General features: G+C 39.4%; 1 protein-coding gene across 1 annotated transcript; it reads right to left on the bottom strand.

Moving 5' to 3' along the window:
• Window positions 1–338: 338 nt before the first annotated feature.
• LOC139968938 (uncharacterized) lies at window positions 339–23,834 on the bottom strand. The gene is made up of 3 exons (XM_071973560.1): window positions 22,436–23,834; window positions 4,049–4,908; window positions 339–2,588 (listed from the first exon to the last, which is right to left on the bottom strand). Exons 1-3 carry the CDS (start codon window positions 22,704–22,706, stop codon window positions 2,394–2,396), a joined length of 1,326 nt encoding a protein of 441 aa, XP_071829661.1. The 5' UTR covers window positions 22,707–23,834; the 3' UTR covers window positions 339–2,393.
• Window positions 23,835–24,514: the final 680 nt, after the last annotated feature.

The raw sequence follows: 24,514 nt of genomic DNA, 5'->3' as shown, positions 1-24,514 counted from the left end.
TTGGGGGAGGGCGATGGTTGGGGATGGTGTAAAAGTACGGCTCTAATGATGATAAAAGAAATAATGTAACTATTTTATAATTTCATAAATTTGGTGTCGTCGCTGTTTCATGTGAAATGTTTCTCACGATACCTTCCTCTAAAACCTCTCCTCCCCTCCCCTGCCCCACCCGTAGAACTGCTTTAACCCATTTGTGTCACCGTCCACCTTGTGTACTCCTCGATGTGTTGATGTCTCCTTCCCCCACATCCATCCCCACCCCTGAAAAAAATACAAAAGTCACAGAATGGACTTTTCGATAATAATTGACCAGAATGAAACTAATAACAATAGCGGGATATTTGTTATTATATCATATATTATATTTACAGGTTAAACAAAGCTGTCTATTTTACTAAGATAAGATTAAACTCTTACAATACGTTTATACAAGTATATCAGTAATTCCTTCCTTTGTTTCATTTGAATAAGCTCTCACGTATTTCATATCCATAATATACGTAAAACATCATCAAACATTTCGTACAGTAAGAATTTAGAAGTATTAACACAAACGGCAAAACGCGATAAAATGTTTGATAAAGTTGTTGCCAATCAATTTCCAAAGAAATTAAAAACATCTCACTTTTAATAACAATGATGACATTTAACATTTGTTATTGATCAGCTACACTTGCTCCCAAACATATACATGCGTACAAATCGATATGCTCAAGTTACGAAATAATTAAAAAGTCACCCGTTTTTTTTTTTTTTTAGCATTTTCCATAGAAAGATTTCTTACATACTGTTTTTCTTTAAATATATGTTGTACATAAATTCGGTATATGTGACAGTGGTTATATATATAGAACACCATTGGTTAGCATATAACCATGGCACATGGTCGTAACTATACAACCACTGGCGGACAACGTTACAGCCTTCCTTAATCCGAACCAGTCTGTGTAGCCAGAACTTCGGACAATTTCGAGCTAAAACTCGAAACGATAAATACACTGAAAAACTTGACGTTTGCGTTTAATATTTATTAGAATGGTCATTTTATGTTTTCCAATTTCGTTTTACCTTCTCCGCCTCTAGTAGCACTACACTTTCAATGTTGCTGATTTCGACACCGTCCATTCATGAAGCATCAAGGTTACCCTCGAGAAATATACATGTACGGGGATTGGGCTCAAGCCCACACCCTCCCCCTCCCCTCCCCTTTTTAGGCGCCAAGACTATATTAAAGTGAATCCTTGATATATTAATCGGAAGGCCTAGTTGACTCCTTTTGATTGGTCGTATAACAAAATCATCTAACATTGCGTTTTACGTTAAAGTAATCGCCACCCATACTCTAGCATGTACAGTTTGAAGCTTACAATTTTCACAACGATTGAAACATTTGCATAAACATAGGCTATATAACGTCACTTACATGAGCAAACAGTTAATCAATATGATACATTTCTTTGTACAGTTTTAACCCTAAACACTGGTTTATTCTTATGAAGCAATGGATACATATTTAATGACATCGTAGCCTATGATTTAATATAAACCAATCTGGGTTTTTTTTTTTCAATAAAGTTCGTCCTCTTTAAGACTTCACGGAAGTGATTTAAAAGAAGTAAGACAAATTACGAAAATTGTAGAACACGAAAGTTCGGCACAAAACATGTTTATAATGAAACTTCGTTCGGCTCACATCATTTCAGAAAACTCGGAACTGGGTCATAATGATAACACCAACATATAATCCTTTCCATCTCAATGTCGTCCGATAAATACCTTTTAAACTTTGTAGATTGAAAGTGCCAATCTAACGCTCTGATTGAAATTGTCGATATTACAGTGTGTGACGTCATTACTGCATTAGCGTCCCTTCGGTCACCCTGATAAATATAGAACTAAAATGGCGGCTGATGACGTAATTTCCTTAAATGGCAGCTACACATCTATTACGTCGGTATAGAAATGAAATTCCATTACAAAGCGTGCACGTTAGTGATCTCACTTATTCCAATCGGTAGAAAATTGAATATGTTGAATTTTCAGTGTAATTTAAACAAGACGGCCCTCAGGACACTGACGTCAGTTTTCATGGGTAGCTTCGCCGATAAAGCATTGGGGTGGGGGTGGGGTAACCCTTTAAAAGTTCGGAAGGTTCAAATGTAGTATATACATGCTGCGTCATCATTTGACGGCCTTCGTATTCGATTTCAATTCACCTCTAGAGGTTGTCGATGCTCCTACTGTCCCCATACTATGAAATACCTCATTTCGTCACAACACGCGTTTCGAAAAAAATGAAAGTGCCTATACAAATATGTTAAGCCTTTGTCATTATCCTATCGTGCTTTCAGTATACCTTAATATCGAATTATCAATTCCTTCCCATACGGCGTCTAGCGACAGCTGCAAGACTCCACTTGCATGTTCGAAAATGTCTGCAGTTCCACACGGCCATCTTCTTGAAAGAATAAGACATTTAGTGACGTCATCTTATCCGGGACACAGCAAGGAGCTGGAAGAGGTACAGAGGACGCTCCCAACGTATTCATAATATTCAAAATGGCGGCATGGTTGTTTGGACTAATATTCTGTGAAAAATCAAAATGAAAATATTACAAATGATTGAACATAATTTTTTATGGTACGTTACAAGAATTAACGGTTTTTTCGGGAATTTAAGTACCCTGGGAACTAGCCAGTTTGCCACTTTTTATGTATTTTGCTTGCGACATGGCTAGGGCAGTAATGTCATGCCTCGAGGTCCATGCCAAGTCACATTCAGACATTTGTCTCCACTTGCCCTGCCTACCATCGTGTACAGTCTTTCTTTCATAATGCAAGCCAATCCCTCTGGTACTTACCTCTCCCCCCTTCCCTCTCCCCTTCCCCCTATCCTTTCCTCTTCCCTTCCCTCTACCATGTTTCCTGGTAACGCCAACGCTTATAATACTGCGTGATTCTTAAACTTTTACGACTTCCAAAAGTCGTTCCTCAATGTTTTCTCCATACAATATTAGCGTGGAAGTATTTATGTATAGGCTTAGTTAAGCACCGAATGCAACTTGCATATAACACAATATTCTATTGAGTTTGGCATATTTGGCCGGAGGAATTGATTTAATGAACCCTACACAGACGTTTAAGTACTTGAAGGTCTATAAATTCTTCCACATGTGAGGTGATTTTTATCCAAAGCATTTTGTCATAATTCAATACGAATCTGCAATAAAATGCATAATTATCCATGACGCTGAAAATTCTTATAAGGAATTTACCAAACCATTAGAATTTTATTAATATTATTTATTTCTTATTCCCAGCAGATTTTAAGAGATCAGGGTTATACCTATTATTTATAACGCATTAACTCCCATGTTGTACCAGTAGGCCTATAACCCCTAGCACGCGCGGTTTAGGGCATGTGTCCCGGTTGAATTAGCGCTGTCGGATTCCTCGTTAAGGGTCTCGCTGATGATAAATCAATGTTGAAGGGTGGTTTGGAAAGAAAACAAGAATTACCCATAATTGCTATAAATAAAACTGTTTTGTCAAGCCTTTTGGAACATAGTTTACGATAATCGACAGTCAAGTTATGTTGCTAATCACATTCATCGTGGTTTTGCCCCTTTGAATTTATTGTATCACCTGACTGTAAGTAAGGTAAATGTCACTTGAGATTTGTATGATCTCATTTTGCTAAGCTACACGGTGAAAGGAATATATTTCAGAGCGACCTCTCGTCTGCTCAGGAATTGGCACATCCTTCGGAAACGCTGGTGGGCGGAGAAAACGGGAGGGAAAAGAGGAGGAAATCCGGGGGTTGGGGACGGTTGGTAAGAAAAGAAACGACGAGGTCATGGGAAAGGGTGCCATGGTCCCTCTCTACCGAAGTAATTCTTTCGATCATGAAATCTTAAGCTATATTAGCATGCCAATAGCTGGGGCCAAATACTAATGACAACCTTCAACGCCGTCAGCTTTCAAGTTTCACAAGTTTTAATGACAGCTACATGCACGTTATTCAACTGAATTGAAGAAATGAACTTACATGTTTGGTTGGCTTGGAACAAGTTCCAGCGCAATAATACGCATTAAATTCTCTTGGCACGATGACGAAGTCACTCCAACCAAGATCTCTAAAATTCACTTGCAAAGGGTATCGTCTGCATTTTCTCTCGCTGATAGGTAAAGGAATTTCGTTGTTGGTTATTTCGTTTGCAGTAAGTTCATCACTTTCATCTTCGTTCTTTGGTCGTTTTTGCTTCTGTTTCTTTCTCTGTTGTTTGATCATCTTTCGTCTTTGTTTACTCTGATCACTGAAATATGCAAATGTTAGTTGATCCGGATCCAACGATGATCGCTTAGCGAGTTCCTGCTGTTCATCCGCAATATACTGTTCTTGGTCGTCGTCGTCGTCTTGTTCAAGTTCGGGAATTACTGATCGCCTCTCCCTGGCATTAACCGACTTTTGAAGGGTCTTCTGGAGCGTATCAATGTTGGTACGGTGTTTTTGTTTCGTGTAAATGAGTATAAATGGACGAGTAGACAATGTGTTCACTGCAGCTTCAGAACGGCTCTGCGGAGTATCTTCGTTGTTGTTGTTGCTCGTCGAAAAGCTGATTCCAATCCGTATCTCTTCGGGTAAGGAATCCCATTGCTCAGTCATTTCAGCAGTTATATCCGTTGTCTGGTAACCATGACGACTGGTATGCAAATTAAGAGTGCCGAGTCGCACACATTCTGTGTCTTGGTTGGGAGATAGCGCCCACAACACTGCTTGAAAGTTTTCTCCTCGATTGCGTAATGACCTCATTTTGTAATAGTGAAGTTCAAGAGCTCGAAGGGCCTCGGAGTATGGATACAACCTGACATTGAATGATGAGACCATGTGATCACCACACATACGATCTGCAATATAGAAAGATAAACATGTTGTAAAATCACAATAACGTAACATGTTAATGATACATAGTAATAAATTATAATACATAATAGAGTAAGGCAAATATGTCACCAAAACAGAACTAGTATTGTTCGATAGAGGTGACAAACGCCTACAGTGAAATTATGACCTTCCTTACCGGTTTCGAACCTCTGGACATACAATCAGCGTCCATAGCCTAGTGGTCAGTGGCGGAGCGTCCATACAGTCAGGGGCGGATGTCCCCCCCCCCCTGACGGACTCAAATAGACCGCTGACGCCCTTTTCAGCCTTTTATCACTTTTAACTTATTCGCGATTATTGACTTTTGATTGCGCTCATCCACCTATTGACATTTGCCACATTTTGTTGATGTAATTTTCTGACAAACGCTCAAACGACGATCTTTAATCTATCGGCACTGCCGTTGTACGAAACTATTTCCAAGAACTGTACGGGGGTTTCGATCTATTTTTAGCCGATACGCCACGCGCAGTGGCTGAAATAGTAATAAACACCAAACTTTAAGTCGGCATGCAGTGTACGTTATACGCCCTCCATGATCAGTGTGTTGATTAGTACAAATTAGCAAGGCTCGGAAAGGGTCATTTTCGGCGATCTAAGGTGTATCTTTACACACAAAAATTCTGTACGCTCCACGCCAACATGTGGTGGCGCTCCGCTCAGAAATTGTCAAAAGCGCCACTACAGACCATTCTCGCCCCCCTGACCAAAACCCCTAGCCGCACCACTGCTAGTGGTTAGAGTGTCCGCCAGGCGCGGCGGAACGGAAAAATTATTGGGGAGGCTAATGTGTGGAGACTATCTAAGCGGAGCGCCACCATCGGTTGGCGCGGAGCGTACAAGAAAATTTTGGGTTTTTTCAAACCCCCAGATGGCCGGAAACGGCACTTCCCGAGTGTTTTATGCTGCGAATACCTAGCCCTAAAATATGGGTCTCAAGCCTGCAATTTCTCAGATTGCACGTAAAAGTCTGTATAAACATTGTAATTTGTATATTCGATGGTGTTTTAAGAGAGTAGCTACTACTCGTAGTGTACTCGCAAAGACGTTTTTGAGTGTAGTAAGGGCAGTGGCGGAGCTAGGGGTATTGGTCAGGGGGGGGGGCAAGAATGGTCTGTAGGTAGCTTTCGACACTATCTAAGCGGAGCGCCACCACAGGTTGGCGCGGAGCGTACAGAAAATTTTTGAGTAAAGTTAATCCCTAGATTGCAGGAAATGACCCTTTCCGGGCCTTGCTAATTTGCAGATAAACGGAGAATAAATAGGTGTCGTCGCCATTTTGTCGGAAAATTACACCAACAGAATATGACAAATGTCAATAGGTATATGAGAGCGCAATAAAATAGTCAATAATCGCGAATAAGTTAAAAGTAGTGAAAAGCTGAAAAGGGCGCCAGCAGTCCATTTGAGTCCGTCAGGAGGGGGGGGGGGATCCGCCCCCTGACTGTATATATGGACGCTCCGCCACTAAGTAAGGGGATGTTGGAGAACTGGCTGAAATGGGGCAAGTCATTGGCCTAAGACGAAGTTGTGTTACGCTTACCGGTACTCACACTCACTGCTTCCACTTTTCACGGGGCGTGAAGACGCGGTTGGGGTGACAATGTGGTCTATAGCCAGGGGACGGGCCGAGGGACCAGGGTCCCCCAGCAATTACTAAAATTATTACACCTATATAGCATACGTGTGCATCGGACAGATCGACAAGTATGCATTGAAAAATGGGCAGATGCACGTTTCGGAGCCTTGGTAAATATTGGGGGGGGCTTATCATGCATTTGCCCCTCAACTTTTTCATTGGGGGAAGGCTGAGCCCCCCAAGCCCCCCCCCCGGTTCCGCCGCCACTGGTGTCCGCATTTAAAGCGGGATGCCCGGGTTCGAATCCCGGTGGGGCTGGAAGTTTTTTCACTGTTCTGGATTTTCCTTCTCATTATGTTTTCAATTATATATATTCATTTGCCTTTGTCGTTTACCTCCAGTCTACAGAGGAATGACGACCTTTCTTACTGGTTTCGAACCTCTTGACACACAACCAGTTTCCATGGCCTAGTTGGTTAGTGTGTCCACATATAAACCATGATACCACTGGCTTTATAAATCAGTGAGTTTGTCACAGATGGTATACCCATTGCCTTACCCTTGCACCATATTTACTGACGATGTTCAACAAGAGACTTATGAGTTATACTGGGGCCATTCCATAATTTGATAAAGGTGTGTATGAACAATAATGAAAAGGTTATCAGCAGGCCTATAAAAACACACACAGGTGAGGATATGTGAACCCAAAGTCCACCATTTAGTAAAACCTATAATATATTAGGCAGGTGTATACGACGACATTGTGTAAAGTCAAACAATTAAAGCTCAGGTAACTTATGATGGATAGGGTATGTCTGTCCCATAAAGACAAAGCAAACAAGACAATACCTATATATATATATTTGTAATGTAAACAGCGTTTGCCATAATGTGTACTTTATACAGGTAGCCTATGTCTGTATATTAATATATTCACACAGGCTGTAAAAGAGAACTTGAACCAAAGAAGAGGAATTTGGCACATGTATTGGTTCTGATGCTTTAATAAATTTATTGCCTAATCCCCTCCTTCATAAAAAAAAACATCTATCCCCCCCCCTCCCCTTCTCCTATCTCCATCCACACACACGCACATATAACCACACGAGAGAGAGTCCAAAGGCAACTAAAGACTGCAAGACGGTTGAATTTGGTTCAATCTGGCCAGTAATAATACCTACTACACAGTACTAACACACACATATTTCTGGTTTCTCCATTGACTTATTCTAAAGAGCTTATGGCATGGGTTAAATTAATCTAGGTAGTCCAGTCGCTTTGAGTGATAAATTGCAAAAGCTCCCTCCACTGGATAAAGGTAAACATTACATTGCTATAAGGTAAACGACACTAAAATACAAGGGGTTTATTGTTCATTACGACTATAGCCCACCACCAAAATGAAAGTTACAATTTAAATTAGTTGGACGCAATAGTCACAAATGAACGGTTGCCCCAACTCGAACCCTTCAGCACGTTATCGAAATCAAACGATAAAATTAGAAACTTGTCGTTGAAATGACAGACAGTCACGAACAGCTAAACACATCGGCTAAATAAAACCTTTAGATTGACTACTCACTAATCACAAAATCTGAAACACGTTAGTAATTTTGTGCAACATTATCGTTTCCCTGCAGGCATGTGTAAATCAAATGGTCCTGTATTATAATAAATACGTTTCGTGCCTAATCTCGTTGCAAGATTTCGCACATTCTATGACCTTTGACATTGACGTCACAATTTTTTCCTCATAATCTTTGCACACAACAGGTCAAATCCCGCTGATAGCTCCCCGTTTACATCCATAAATGATTTGTATGGGTTACCGCGACAGGTTCGGCTGGTATGTAATTGTTCTTTTGACAAGTCAATTTCCATCAGTTTGCGAATAATTTCTGTTACAAAGAAAGTTTTATGACCACTCTCCAAGATTAAATATCGGGCGTTACGAAGAATTTTCAGGGTTCTGTGTGACTGCAAAAGAGATAGAATCTGGAAAGATATATTGACAATTCATAATAGAAGAGACCTTTGGGTATCATGCCAATATGCAGCCTGGAAAGCTCTAGCGCGCAAAGGAGTATGGGGAACAAAGTATTGAACTGAACATGGATGAAACAAATCATTCAGTGAGAAGAGTGATTTCTAATAAATAATGAAGATTATTCCTAAGTTTATGATTCTTTTTTTTTTTTTTTGGTGGACCGATTTTCTCAGATTACGTTTTCAGGTACTTTATCTTACCTTTCGATACCGTATATGATTGGCCTACCCACAGTTAAGTACCACTATAAATTGTGGCATACATTTAGGGCAATGTTGAAGCTTTAATGTCCCTTTATCAGTCAAATTGTCTCCCATATGTTTTATTGGTTATTATACCCAAGACCGACGAACGTGAAAATAAAGCACCCACACGTGCCGTGTTAGAGTAGCAACCATCATCATCATTTCCCTACAAAATTCTACTATAAAATAGATCTGTTTCGTCGTCCGTTACACGGTACTACTGCATGCTGGTACGTCATGTCAAATAACAGTACATTAAGAAACACTTTCGACTTTACATGTAAATGTCATCTTTTGAACGCCAAAATGGCAATCATGTCGTCAAGTTCGAGCCAGTCATACTTAGAATATCTATATCCATGGTTCCACTGTCGGAAGTGGGTAAACCCCTCGCAGCATGTAACGCACTCGATAACGAGGAACAAACAGTCGGGGATCAAACAGACACAAGCCTAATTGTCGTCAGTTAAGATCGCCAAATCCGTATATCTACGTACATAGGCAGAACCACAATATCAACAACGCGGTGCTACTGTATGAGCATGGGAAGTCACTTGGCAACGAAATCATTGTAGAAGAGTAAGTAATGTATTGGCCTGGACGACAAGCCTTGCCGAGGGGTGGGGGAGGGGTGGGTCAGTGGACTACAGCCCCTAGGTCAGTGGTCATTTAGGGGCCCGGGAAAAACAAAGAGGACTCGGGAAATATGGCATAATGAGTAACAGTGTATATATTATCATTTTCATGGAGAGTGACATGTATGTTACTGGGGCCTGACCTCGCCCTCCTCGCGTCAGTGGACGACTATGTTATCTATGTGAGGTTATGCTAGGCACTGTCATTGATCATCGTCATAAACCCAACCCGTTCCTCTGCGTAGCTGTATTTTAATGTATTGAGTATGGTTGAGTGAACGGGCAGGAGGGGGTGGGGTGGGGATTGCTTGCCGGTGTGATCCAGTTTCTGTATGTATATGATAATTGCCAAGGACCGACGGGAGGGGAATCAAAGTACCACGTACTACGTTAACCCGTAGCAGAGATGTGTTTGTGAAGATGGTGTGGATACTGGATACCGTCGGCACCACGTCGGCACCGTCACTCCTTCGATAAGTCTTGAAGGAGGATGGGAGCAGAGGAATTACGTCATCTACACGCAAAAGGGAGGGAGACCCTACCTTCCAACAAGTCGATGCCGACAGATCCAGTTTTTGTACATACCGTGGTCAAGTGCATTGGGCAGGACAATTTAGGAATTATGCCCTACAATATACCAGTATCATGTCTTTCGCGAATATTCAAGCCCGAAAAAACGTGGGTATAACGTTAGTCAAAGTTTTCAACTAAAGGAGGCATACTTTCCTGGAAGTACAGGCCGGAGAGAAATCGCGGTTGATGGAAGGATTGGCGGGGGGGGGGGGGGGTGCTTAAAAAGTAAACAATAGAATATCTCAGTAAAGGGAAATGCTTTTAAGTGGGTCAATGTGTCAGTAAGATGTTTGTCGATATAGTTAGATACTTGATCAGTTGCAACACGCCCGGATTGAATAGTACGTAGTTGTTGTTCAGTCGCCACACTTTAGGGAGGGGTCATTACTTGATATTTTATAGAGTGAGAGAGAATGAGTCAAAGAGGTGAAAGAAGTTTTTTACTTTTTCTTCTTTTTTTTCTGGCACTAAATCACTCTTTTGGTCTGGTTATCGAGAACAGTTCATCAACATGAACATTTTCACTGCAGGCCACCCTGAAATTGACAGATATCATGCCTACTTTGTTTTCAAATCTTCTTCTCTTTGAACCGTTTATCACTAAGGGGGGGGGGGGAGATGCCAACTCGAATAAAAAAATATCTTATATTCTTGTAATGTTTATTACATCAATTAACTTCCCAGTAAGATTACAAATTTCCCCATTAAGTCACGTCGTTACATTTAATCGTTTTACCTTGGACGATTCCTCTTGGAACTGTTTTTCATATTAAATGATATGACATTGATGTTTTATTTTTTTTTAATTCTTCGTAAGAAAGAGAGAAAACGTTTCTTGGTATATAAAGTTTCCAACACAGAACGTTGTCATTTCTTCAATAAACAAACCAGACAGTGTTCCCGCTGTGACGTCACTTGGTTCCCTTACGACGTCACAGCATGCACCTCTGAGATCCCCATTTTGTGTCCAACCATGAATCGGACACGATTAAATTGGATGCATATGTTAACCTGTACTTTGACATGATCACGGAAGTCAAAAATAGGGGAAATGAATGATAACAACCAACCCCGGTCGCAATTCTCAAAAAAAAATCCACTCCCAATTATCGAAGGAATGGTTCTCGTTTTAGTTGAATGCTTCCTGGGTATGGAAGCTATCATGTTTACTGCGTGTGCTATTTTACATTATCAATAAGATTACGAATAAATTGAAAGTAATTGATCCTCAAAGGTTAAAAGAAATTTGACCGTTTTTTTGTTGTAAACAAGAGCAATTATGAAATCACTATTGGATTCCAGATATGAGATAATTCGATTTATTTCCGGTTTCAAACTAGTAGTATCATCGCTTGTTGAATCAGGAAAATATTCTTCCCGAGTACCTAGATTTAGCTGAACTAACAGTAAAACATAAAATATGTTGATCTGGTGTAAATACATTGATATCAGATGTGCAGGAAACACCACAGTTCTTATCACGGTCAAAACAATAATGAGGGTTTATCCGAGTTGCATTTTTTTCTTTTGTTAGTAAAGGTCATCATATTGCTTCTGAATATGCTAGAAAGTGTAAAATGGTCACTCACATACAAACATCAAGTGTACATTTTAATGCCGTTTCTCATAGAATTTTGCCCAAATCTCTGATTTTCTTCCCTTATTTTTATTTTTTTTTAGTCTCACACTTCTCAATGTCTGAGAATAAGTTGGATGCTCAAAACCTTGAAGAAAAATATTTTGAAATCTTACAATGGCATTTAGCATTATGTGTTCACACATTGTTCATATAGGGCCTTTAAGTTATATACACCCACGATAAGGGCAGCATGCCTTATCATAAATTAGCAGTCAACCAGCATAAACATCATTGTTAGAGCGAGGTATTTGTCGGCATCGGGGCGACTTCTTTGACGCCCATTTATGGCCCAGTTTATTGATAAGATAAGAACGCTTGAGGTCCGTTCAGTTTGTCAGGTGTTGAATTGAGTAATGTTGAGTCACTATTCTTTCAACTAAGTTCGTAAATCTACCTCAAGCACATGGCATGAATATTTCTGCTGCTTTCAAAACATGAATCTTCAGTGTAGACTTGATGGACTCAATGTCATGCCTGGCGAGAGCGAAGGAAGGAAAGGGGGGGGGTACAGCCTAGGGCCCTGGGTCAACAGGGGGGCTCTTGGGAAATATGGAGGGGCCCGGAAAAAGTGTGTGATAAAGCATATAGTGATCAACAGTGCACTATTCCTGCATATCATTCCGGTGTTATAACCCAACATGTCAGAATGTATAGCCTGCACTACCACAGAGCCAACAATACCAGATACGAAAAACTGGCGGATTGAATCAAGCAAACTTGTAAAGTACGGGAACAACAGCATGAGTATGAGTACAGGTAGAAGTCAGGCTCGTAGCCTTGAATTCTGAGACGGGGGGGCACCATCAATTCAAGGAGGGGCACATATTTGTGCCCTGTAACTTAAAGGTTTTGTAGACACGATGGTGGTAAAGATGGGGGACACATTAGTCCGCATGGGGAGGGAATGGGGGAGTGCACGTCTCCCTAATGTTTCGGCTTGACTACCGGCTCTGCTAGAATTCTCTTGGTATGAGTACGATTACGAAAACGAACACGTAAGTTTGCGGCATCTGAACTAAATTTTCAAGATGCCGCCCCCCCCCCCCCGACCGAGTATATTACAAATCAAAGAGGGGAAGTACGGGGTACATAGGTAAATCATTTCCTAGAATAACGAGTAGAAAAGAACGGACTTACAACAAGTCTGGTAACGAGTGAAGATTAAATCAATCAAATCAGAGATGTTGATTACGATCGATGGTATACCATATACAGAGAAATTGAGGGGAGGGGGGTGGGCAGGTAGGCTTTCTTTTTCCATGGATGCATTGTTATTTTAATTTCCTAACTGTTCCAGCCGATTGATGTAGAACTTCACAGTGTGAATTGGAGTTTGGTGAGATTTAACTTTACAATAACTTCAAGATCGATCGCACAGGCTTAGTTATCACATCTTGGAATTAACAATAGGAAACGATCAATTCCAAAGTGAAAATACTGTCCACGGGATAAAGTAACAGAATGAATGAACTAAGTGAAGCATATTCACCGATATAGATAAATGCAGCTTAATGGGGGGGGGGTGGACCCCACCACTTGATCCAAAAGAACAAATGATGAAAAAGCGCCAAAACCAACACAATCGATTACAATACATTAAAAGGAGGTGTGAGAAATCTGTCACTCCGTTGGATATAAGAGAGTGTTGTCATGACGTCGAATACATAATGACAAGTGGCACTTTGATTTAGCAAGCCTACAGCTTATGGAGGTGTCAATATATATTTACACACAATAAGTTCAGTGTATGGGTAAGTGCAGATTCGGCAGAGAGATATAGTAAACCGCATCCGGATTTACCTGGAAAAACTCATGCAGGGCTATGTAAGAGACTTGACGAAATTGTAATACATGGATCATTGTGGATGTGCTACAAACCAACATGTTCATACATACGATGCATTGTACATTAAATAAAGTAGAAGTTTTGTTAGATAAAATAGAGCATGTTTTGCTCTAATCATGGCTCATCGACCAAGTTAATTCTCTCTGTCCATCTGTGTCTCTAGCTCTCTACTCTCTTATATAATGTGTTCTTAGTTTGTTTTCTTTTCAATGAGCCTCTGAAGAATATCCTGCTAGGATTGAAAAGTCAGGCCCTCTAACTTTTATATATCTTGAAATCCACACACCTTTGCCAATAGGTTTAGGTATATATGCATACATATGAATCAAGTTAAAAGCACATCAAACCAACGTAGGCTAACATTGTGCGTTATACTTTACGTTATCATGAAAGGGAGAAAAACGTAGTCTCTTGCAGTTTGTGGCTAAAACACTGATGAATCCTGGATCCGTCCTTGAACTTGTGTTTGGTTATTTGAAGTTTGATCCTCTTGCTAAACGTTATACAGTACCAATGGAATAGACGTTTTATTTTTTGAGGAGACTGTGACCGTGAACCGCAATGAATTATGGGAATGACACTTTTAATGACAAATCAACTTGATAAATACTCGGTTATATGACCGGGACACCTGATCAAGTGGCACCCTTTCACAGCTTTAACAAAACCGTGCATGCGACCTTAGAATTGAGAATTTGTTATTTTATATCCTTCTTTGCTGAGTTTCGGTTTCCACAAATGTTTGGCTCATTTGAACACGAAACGACCATTTTGTTTTACGAGTCCGTAAACAATTGACTACTATAACACTGGACTGTCAATTAGGGTGCGAATGAACTATTGTGTCGTAGATCCGTCACAATAAAACGTGTTTAAAAGAAACGGATGGATGTTTTATAAACAATTAAGGTCGTGACCTTTGTCAATTAAAAGTTTTCAGATAGACGTAAATTAATAATTTTTATTTTCAAAATTTATCAATTTGAACGAACAGAAAATCTCTGAGAATGACGCAAATATCATCAATCAAAACTGGACAACTGAAAATAATTAGGTCTTCTTGGAAATCACAGTTTTTATCTTATCTTGATCTAGAATTTAGTTTCGTTTCTCAAGCTTTTGGCAATAAGAAATACTAAATATTTATCTGGTTGTGGTCAGTCAAAAATTGGAGAAAAAAAATAATTGATGATATATAGTCTACATATGTAGTGGGGTAGTCACGCATCGTTATTTGTTTCTGTTTCATGCAAAGGAAGAATTTTGAATTTGATTAAATTAATCCCTTGCGTAAATTACCCTTCAATGGCGTGCGCTAAGGAGTGGGGTGGAGTGAAAGGGGTTTGGCTATTATTCTAGAATGTAGTCTGTTTAAGAATACGGTTGAATAATTAATTTTTATTTTATTTTTATTTTTTATATATTTTTTTAAAATTTATTTTGATAATACTGTTGTTTTGGTGTAAATAACAATAAAGGAAAAACGCTCACAAGGCCTAACGTAACCAACTTACATCCCCCTGTGGTACCGCCACATGTGACAATCTCAACACCACTTTACATATATTTGACTCCTTTTGCACCCCCCCCCCCCCCCTCTCATCCAATCCTTAATCTTACATATGTCGGGGTCGCTTAACGTGATTAACGTGAAAAACATATATAAAACGGCATTAAAGTTAACCCCGACCCCTGCGTAAATAGCATATTCCGCTATTTATATGATTGGCGTACAAAAACACTGTCATTATATATACGTACATGTATAAGGTGCTACCTCTGTATATTGTCTCAATGCAAATATTTCAAAATTTAAGTTTGTAACCTGTTACTTCTTGCCGACCTGTGTCCCCCAAGACAGACACACTACCATAAAATCGATGACACTTGCCATTTATCGTACTTGCAGTATAAACCAAAAACATGTTTTCAATTTTCCATCAACTATACACTGATATAAGGACGTGGTTCACATGATATCAAGCCAGGTTCACCTTATATACTATAAGGCATCGCGAGACCCCTTAGGTATAAATGCAAAACATAAAACTTGGATTTTACACAAATGAAAAAATTAAGAAATCTCAGCGCCTATCCAACAAACAGGGACCTTGGCACTCCAAGGGACCTGTCATAATCGAAATTGATTACATTTTGTTATTTTTTTGTCTGGAGTCTTAAAAGTGGATTCTAGGAATCATAATGAGATTAACTTTTAAAGATATGTTATAGTCAATATATATAGATACGGTACTATAGAAATATTCACTATTTAGATTATCTTCATTAACCCACATAATATATATCGAACACGGAACGCAGTCGGTACAAGAACGTGGGTGAATTACGATACAGTTGGGTTAATTGGAGTTGAGTTAATTAATCATGCTGACAGCGTAGCAAGGGGCTGGTGGTTTGGGGAAGGTACCAGATGGGGATTAGTAGGTGGGGAGGGAGAGTTGGGTGGGTGGGTGGGTGGGTGGGTGGGGTGTTCGACGAGGGATAGGCCACAACGTTATGTTGGTATACGGCAATCGAATTTGACACTATCTCTTGCAACCCACCACTTCCCTTCCCCTCCAACCGAGTGCTTATAATTAATTATGAATTATTCCTCTAGTAAGGAGAGCTTCGATCGCCGGGTAAAAATGGGAGTGAATATTCCTTTTTTTTTACCTGGAATTGATAATAAGACAAACACTCTAGACACCACACGCTCCCTTCAATCATCCCTACCCCCCTCCCTGCCCCTTACCACACCGTGGGTCCTCATCCCCTAGTATACCCAATAAATACGATGAAATGTACCCCCGTGGGTCCTGTCTCCTGACCCGCAGTAAACCCATAATGCAATATAATGTTACCTCCATCATTGCGAAATGGCTATATGATACGTGAGTACAATAGTATTAGCTGCAATTGAGGTCGACACATATTCTAGGGTAGATCTTATCACACTCTCACCCCCCCCCCCGTGGATCCTGGCCACAGGTAAACCAATAATGTGATCTAATTGCTGCATCCCACGGAAGAAATAACCCCCATCTTGCATCTGACTTCACATTTGGATGTAAGTCAATCTCCAGGCTGAACCAAGACCACGTTTCTTTACTATACAACTGTATATACCCTTTGATCTAATACGCATGCTCGCGCTATACTTTTAAAGCATTTCTTCGAAACTTATAGACAGCCAATCTTACCAACAAACTAGATTGCAAGTGAGCAAACTTTATACAACTTAACGACTGTTTTCACCAAATGATAACTATTACGGTAGGCCTATAGACTATTCGATTCTTCACGTTTCGTCCATTTTTTCTCACCCCCCAACACCGCCGCATCCGACCCCACACCCTCCCCTCCGTCCCCCTCCCTCCCAATTCACCCGTTTTCAGTATATAAACGATATGAATTAAACCAAATAACCTGATTTAACAACCATCCGTTCGTTCAGCGTTCAAGTGTGTATATTTTATGTTTCGCATGGAAAGGGTTCATGGTGATTTAGTTGTGGGAGTTTAAACAACTCGTGACACTTTGGCAGAATTACTTAACCCCTCAGTATGTATTAGTCTCTTTACAGAAGACATTACCGTCTGTGCACTCCGGGGAATGGCACAAATATATTAAACAAAGAAAGCCAAAAACCAGCATGGCTGATGAATGATTTAATATCGAGAAGCTAGATCACCAAACAACCATGAACCCTGGGCACATTAAAACCCAACTCCGACAGCAAACATTTGGTTAATATCTAGGTATACGACCCGGCGTCTTAAAGTGAGCGGGGCAATAATATTGTATAAGCGTAGTTGTACTTTGTGGTCAAACCATAACTTTCTGAAGTACATCTGCTTGAGTGTGTATATAAAGTTGTGTTGATTCGAAACTAAGAGCTTGGGAATGCCGATGACTGAGATAAAAGTGCTGCCATCAAGTTTATACCATTTACCCTGGCAGGATATTGCACAGACGGGAGAGAGAGACATATACAGACATGCGTATACCGTACATATATCATGTGGGATTTCGATAATCACTGCGTGGGGGGAGGGTGGAGGGGGGGGCCTGAAGAGATGGGTATAGCCCTAAATAAGCCTTGTAAACGTCTTTCACCAATTCGCCATACAGACTTCTATAATCGTTTGATACATTGCAAATTCAATCCAACGTTCCATAAAATAGTTCGAAGCTAGTGTTCGGTTAAAATAAATACAGATTAAGCAAAGAAGACTATGGTGTACTCTTTTCGATATACTTGGGAAACAGGACTAAATTGGTAAAGTTATTCATGGTATTATCATAAAGCCAAATAAGTTATATGTTTGCTATAATGTGTATAAGTTTGCATGCCAGTCTACTCCTGTTCTGCTCCCAGAATCACCACTAATAATTCAAGTTAAATAAAGGTTTATATAAGTTTTTGATTACTGCTTTGAAAAGTCATTTTCTAGAGTTTGCGACAGTCCAGATCATAACGAGGTCACAGCGGAAACAGGCATACAGACAATGACATCTCACAGATGCAATAGAATTGCCTTGCAAGCGGAATAACAATGTTTGTGGACGCTTGAACAACTATTCTTTCACTTTGTAGCATATTTGTGGGCCTATGTACTAATGAACTTTCAGAGCCACGTATACTAAGTTACAATATCATCGCATACATAAGATTAAGTCCTCAAATATGCGGCCCGGTGGCCACATTCAGCCAGCGAAAGATGCCAATCGGGACTCGCGAAATAGACTACCGGTACGTCGTCCACAATCTTGCATTAATCAGGAGGATGGTTTGATCTCCTAAGGCCTTAGCAGTTGAGCACCCCTACCGGTCTAACTTCCCTGCTCAAAATATATGTATATATAGTTAAGACAGACGACCAACATGTCTCTCTTTGGCACTGGCAGAAAACTAATTAATTACAACCGTTAAATATAACAGCCTATATATGTTCCATTTTAACTCTTGGACTAAAAATAACCTAAACTAGGAAGTGGAGCCGTATATCTATATATATTTATATTTACCCAGGATGTATAACTATTGTGACTGAATTATTTCAGCCACGATGGAATACCATTAGTACTGATAGAAGCTATGTGGGTATTTCTATATTAAGGTTGCGGACAAAAACCAGAGCTAACTTTAGCCTATCCACGCGACGCGCAAATAAACCATGAACCCCGCCCGGGCACTGCATGTCCACTTCCGAATTGTTCAAAGTTGGAGGGATACTAATATAGTCCCCCAGCTCTGTGTTGTATTAGTTCTTAATTCCGTCGTTTGACCTCGTCTTGAAAATATTAATTGGAATTTCATAAGATATCTGTGACATACTAGAGACAAACAGATTAAATTTTGACAAGGACTGCATCCGGTATAATAACTGTAACCAAATTGGCTGGTCATTTGGCTGTTTTATACTTAATTAACATCATCTCTAAAAGACTGTAAAATATTGATATAGACAAATAGGCGAGAAAACGAATTTGGGGACTGTAATGACCACTATCCTACTTTGTGTGTGTGTGGCACAGGCTTATTACATGATCTCTTTGAAGTTTCCGCATTTTCTAACTTGCCCTAATTTAACTTCAAAGATGGTTTTGGTTTACCGAGCACTCACAACCTTTGAACTCTGGTACAATTTTGGCCAAAAAAAACTTGTAAATTTGACAGGACAAACGCAAAATTGCTGACATTTCGGAATCACAAATTCCAATATATATATTTTTTTAAATGCACAAGGTTAGGACTTGGTTTAAGCAAGTCTTTTGCTATACAATATAGGGCAAATTACTTTAAATCCTTTATATTTATCATGACCAAATTATGGGGTAAATTTCGTTAAACATGACATGGTTTGCGTGCGTCAATCTTCTATCAAATTATTGAAAAAAAAAACGTCGAGTTAAAGTGTGGATTCAAAGAATGTATTCTGGGAAAAGTCGTTATCAAGTTGGGCAAACTTCCGAAGGGTTACCTGAAGTAAATTAAGAAAGAGAGAAAAAAGATAGAAAGAAAGAAACGGACCGATGGATTCATACTGGGGTATCTAAAGAGCTTTGCAAATTCTATTGAAAATACAGATTATTGTTTAACTGACGTGCGCAGTTTCAATGTCACGATTTGGAAGTCATGCTGTTATGCCATGAAAAAGCTGTTATGCCATGAATAAAAAAAAAAAGATTTGTCAAGAGCTTTTTCTCACCAAAAGTTCAAGTTGTTTACCTATCATGTTTATCTGTTTATTGTCTAGTGAATTAGGGTTAAATTGGGCTGTCATCGGTTGGCTAACTGCCTCGATGAGAACAAATAATGTAATACGTCATGCCAACTACAGCAAACAAGAGGTGCAAAGTTCTTAAGGTAAACCTTTTCAAAGGTTAATAGGAATTTTTGCTTACACACATTAGAACTGACAAATTTGTCGCGAGAAAATCACCAACAATAACTCGCGCTTCACGTCTTTACCCCGCAAAGTACAATGCATCTGTCACACTTTACTGAATTGACAGTTAGGCCTGACTTGCATTTGAGTATTGATTTTTGAGAAGCACTATATTTGAGTAACCTGCACTTTTTCTGGAAATTTGTAGCGGGCCCGGGAGAAGGGCGGGGTGGGGGTAATTTTTAATACTTGATTAGTCGCGTGTAATCCAAAAGGGGGTAACGACGGGAGTCGCACTCCTCTCCCCATCACCCCCCCCTCACCCCACCCCTTTCCACGCCAGCACGCTAACCCAAATTTTACTAACCCACCTTCTATCCCTGAATATCAAAAGTTGGAACTATTCAACTTTGTGCTTTTTGGGGGAGTGGAGTGGGATTTGTAACGTAAAGTACGTTTGCCTTTAATATCGACCCACTGACATCATGCAGGATGGATGCGTTTCCCAATACATAAACGCCAAAATGTTTGCGTTTTAAGGGGGTTTACAGTACTTATAATATATTACTCATTACAGTAGGCTATATCATGTGCAGATCGCTTTCCTCTTGGCCTGACATAGCCTACGATAATATGAAACAAACAGTCGACAACAGTGAATGTATTTGCTATGCATGGGTATATATATATAGCTTGTGCATAGACTGATAGACGCTTGTATGTGGTATGCATACATTTTGTACAGTAGATTGCGTGACAACAAACACACACATACACACATGCCTTCTGCATATGTGCAAAATGTTATGGCGTATTAAAATGAAACGGTCTGTTTGTTCCTGGGTATACGATAGGTTGGTTAAAATTGATACCCTCTCTGATAACCCTCGCAAGTTACCATATGGTCATTTCATCCTTATCTGATATATGAATGGAAGCACTATAGACGTTTCCCAGAGCATATATCTTGTCGAACTGTAATAATCTATAGGCTATTATAGTAGTAACCCTCGGGCATTTCGTATTTACTTTATTTTTATGCGAAACATATGTTCAGTATAGTATAACGTTTAGTTAGGAAAAACAAATCTGAAAGCATAAAGAGTGCGAACTCGTATTGAAAATAACGTCATCTATTGCGAAACATTGAGCCATTCGATAACTTTGGAGAACCAAATATAGGATGAAACTTTAAAGTTAAAAAGTTCAGTTCACACGATGCAACGGCATTGCAACCGCTATGTTTCCGTTGGTTACAACTATTCTCTGATTCATGCTCGGAATCAAGATGGTCATTGATGCCAATAACGTTAAGGACAGCAAGTAAATTGGCCCTAAAGTTTCAGCGCGATCAAATTTGCTGAAGTTAATAGTAAATGGACTTCCCTGGAGATTTCTCCAAATTGTTCTCATATATACGGGAAAGGGGTTTAAAAAATAGACAGTCAAAGGTCTAGCAATGAGATGAAAAGTAAGGTTTGATATTGACTGAAAAAAAGTTCGTTTTAAAGTGGAGAGGGGTGGAGGAGGGGAGTGGGGGTGGAGTTGTCACGAAATTTTCGAAATTGATTTGAAAGGAGCAAGGCACCTCCATACAAGCACCCGTGACTTTACCCCGTACTGAATATTGAGTAACATATATAGAGGTTATACAGTATTGCAAGGCAACAATGAACTCTAACGAAGATTAACAACATAGTGTGTCATCAACAGTTTAACCCAACAACGATATACCCAGACTGCAAATATCAAGTAGCCTATACATGGACTGCGCGGGAGGAGAGGGGGGGGGGGTCGACAGTTACGAGTCTCAGTGGTGATCTGGTGTAGATTGTAAAGTCACACATCGTGGATGTTTGGGGCAAACGGATACCATTGGTGCCAACGGATACCGTTGTGAAATGGATTTTACTGATCAGTAATGTAAGATATCTCATAAAAATTGTTTCTTTAAATTTAATTTATTTGATTACACAACAAAGCGCGGTACACGCGTGCGTTTCGCTCCGAAGGTTACATACCCCCCCCCCCCCGTCTTCCCTCCCTCATACCCCCACTCTGAGATGGTATGTCAAATAACGGTCATTTATGTTTAAAGCTATAGCAACTAATGTAGTATCTTTACTCCTGCCTTCAAAACATTTTTTGGGGGGCTTTTCTAAGACTTCTTGTGACAGTTGCCACAGTTAGCAATGTTTGGGAAATAATTTGGACGGTATGAGCAAAACCTGAAAAATCTCATACTCTTTAGTTTTGATTGAGTCAGATATTCACAAGTATAAGCCTATAGGCTATACATTTTAATATGTCTTTTGTTCCTCTTACTAGTATGCATTTATATTTATATTCTATTATATACTATTATACTTGTGGTTGGTGTGTATGCCCTGATTGTATCTACGTTACTATTACTAGTATGCATATTCTATTATATACACTAGTATACTTACGTGTAGTTGGTGTGTATGCCCTGATTGTCTCTACGTTACTATTAATGTAGTATGCATATTTTATACTATTATACTTACGTGTGGTTGGTGTGTATGCCCTGATTGTATCTACGTTCTTGGACATCCCTGGAGCTCTCTCCGTCAATCTTATCATTGTAGATAATACCCTTGGTGGGATATGATTAAACCTTTCCTCGACCGACATTTTGTTGTCGGCTTCTTCTGCTTCGTCTACAGCGTTTGATGAACGGTCCACATTTCCAGGCGTCATCGCTGCAGACGACAGAACCATCACAATCTCCAGGCAGATAAATAATAAGAACATTTGCTTTGAATCCGCAGCCTCCATATTTATTCCTCTTTTTCTATTCTTTTTCACTTATTTACTTTCCTAACGGAGTTGTTCGTTTCCTTATATAAACGTTAACAAATATTGACCTGATTATATGATCCTATAAATACAAGCACACTTCTGAAGAGAAGTCAAAATACCAACAAACGTACAGCGTTTAAACTAATTACTCAACTTGAATAATGAAGACACCGAAGTTACAAAAATTGTCATAACGTATCCTTTTGAAAGTAGAATACCTTCGTGTGTTGAGACTTGAATTAAATTGGATTACAAAATAACCGTCTTTTTCTGAATTATTATATCATTATCCATCGATTTAATCGACGACCATTCTTTTCATTTGACCTTTCTCTCGCTCGAAATAAAACACGAACCAGGTTTATCGCTGACTGTTCTTCATCTCTGTCGAAAAAAATGGTTTGTAAAAATATCGAAGAAAGGAGAAAACGTTGTTGTTGTTGCAAATGTGAATGGGTGATATAGTGAATCACTCTTTACGTTTTCCTCAGCGATCGTAATAAAAATCCAATATGAACGTAACGATGATTACAGCGCAGAGCACTGAATATTCTGAAATCTTATGTTTGTCTTTGTGACGCATCCAAATCACTTTAACAAATTAACAAAAGTTCACAGAAAACCATGAGCCGATATAAATATCTTTTCTCCTCGGAACAGATATCATTACTGCTATCCAAACCGCTAAATTCTCAATGATTTGTTCAGTAAAATCTTTCCTTTTCTTTGACGTCAGATTCGGAATAATCGAAGCGTATAGATACGAACCCAAAAAGAATTTTCCTCTTTCAATGTCAAGCTGTTTAACCGATGTAGTCTGCAATCCGTTTGTATACTCAGTCAAGTTTTGTGTGTATATGATAGATGACTGGCTCTATATAAGACCACTACTGCCGACAATATGCTACGATTTGAATGGTGTCGAAACTTTAAATACCTCCACTATCTTATTTCTGTCCAGTTATTCAGAACACGTCTTAAAGATCGCTGACTCCTCCGGTATAACGTTCGCCACTTTTAAACTGGCTATAGCCATTCGATACGTAACGGGTTAACAAAGCTGTTGTTGTGAGTATTTGGCAGACGCGTGGGGTGAAGCCGAGCGTACGGGCGCCAAACACGAATAAAGTTAAGTAAATGGAGCCCTCACGAGTCTGTGAAGATTTTTGGTAGGTGCAAAATGACAATAGCACCATCAGTCGATATTAGGCAACGACCCCGAAGAAGGTTCAAAGAATATTCTGGTACAATAACATGGTCAGATATTCTCTGCAAGTGTTATTAAAAAAGGGTTGTTAATTTTCTGCATCTGGTAGGTGAATATCTCATCCTAATAACGTCTTCAATCGCGAAGATACGAAAATTTTAAGATTTTATCAAGAAGTTTTAAAAATTGTATCTGGCAACAAGAGGATGTGTGTACTTTCATTTATGTGTTTATGAGTTGTAAAAATTGTCTTGATTTGCTTTATAATGTACAGATAGATCACGTATCTGAATAGAAGGAAACAATATTCTCAAAATAGGATGCGATATGATGAAGTATTAGCCTAATGATGCGTGAGAATTATAGAGAATGCTTCAATTGTATTATATTTCAAGGACAATGTAAAAACAAGATTAGAAAATCGCAGATATAGCTTTTCGAAAACCATTTAACATAAAGACATCACAGATTCAGAAATAATCCAAACACTTACTCAGTGTAAGGGGTTTTAGTTTCATTTTATTCATAGCTAAAAAAAAAGCGTGGCTTTAATAAATCTTGGAATAACCTCCAATAA

Source organism: Apostichopus japonicus, chromosome 6, assembly GCF_037975245.1.
Source record: "Apostichopus japonicus isolate 1M-3 chromosome 6, ASM3797524v1, whole genome shotgun sequence".
In the NCBI taxonomy this organism is placed as follows: Eukaryota; Metazoa; Echinodermata; class Holothuroidea; order Aspidochirotida; family Stichopodidae; genus Apostichopus; species Apostichopus japonicus.
This window is presented reverse-complemented; position numbering and strand designations above follow the sequence as displayed.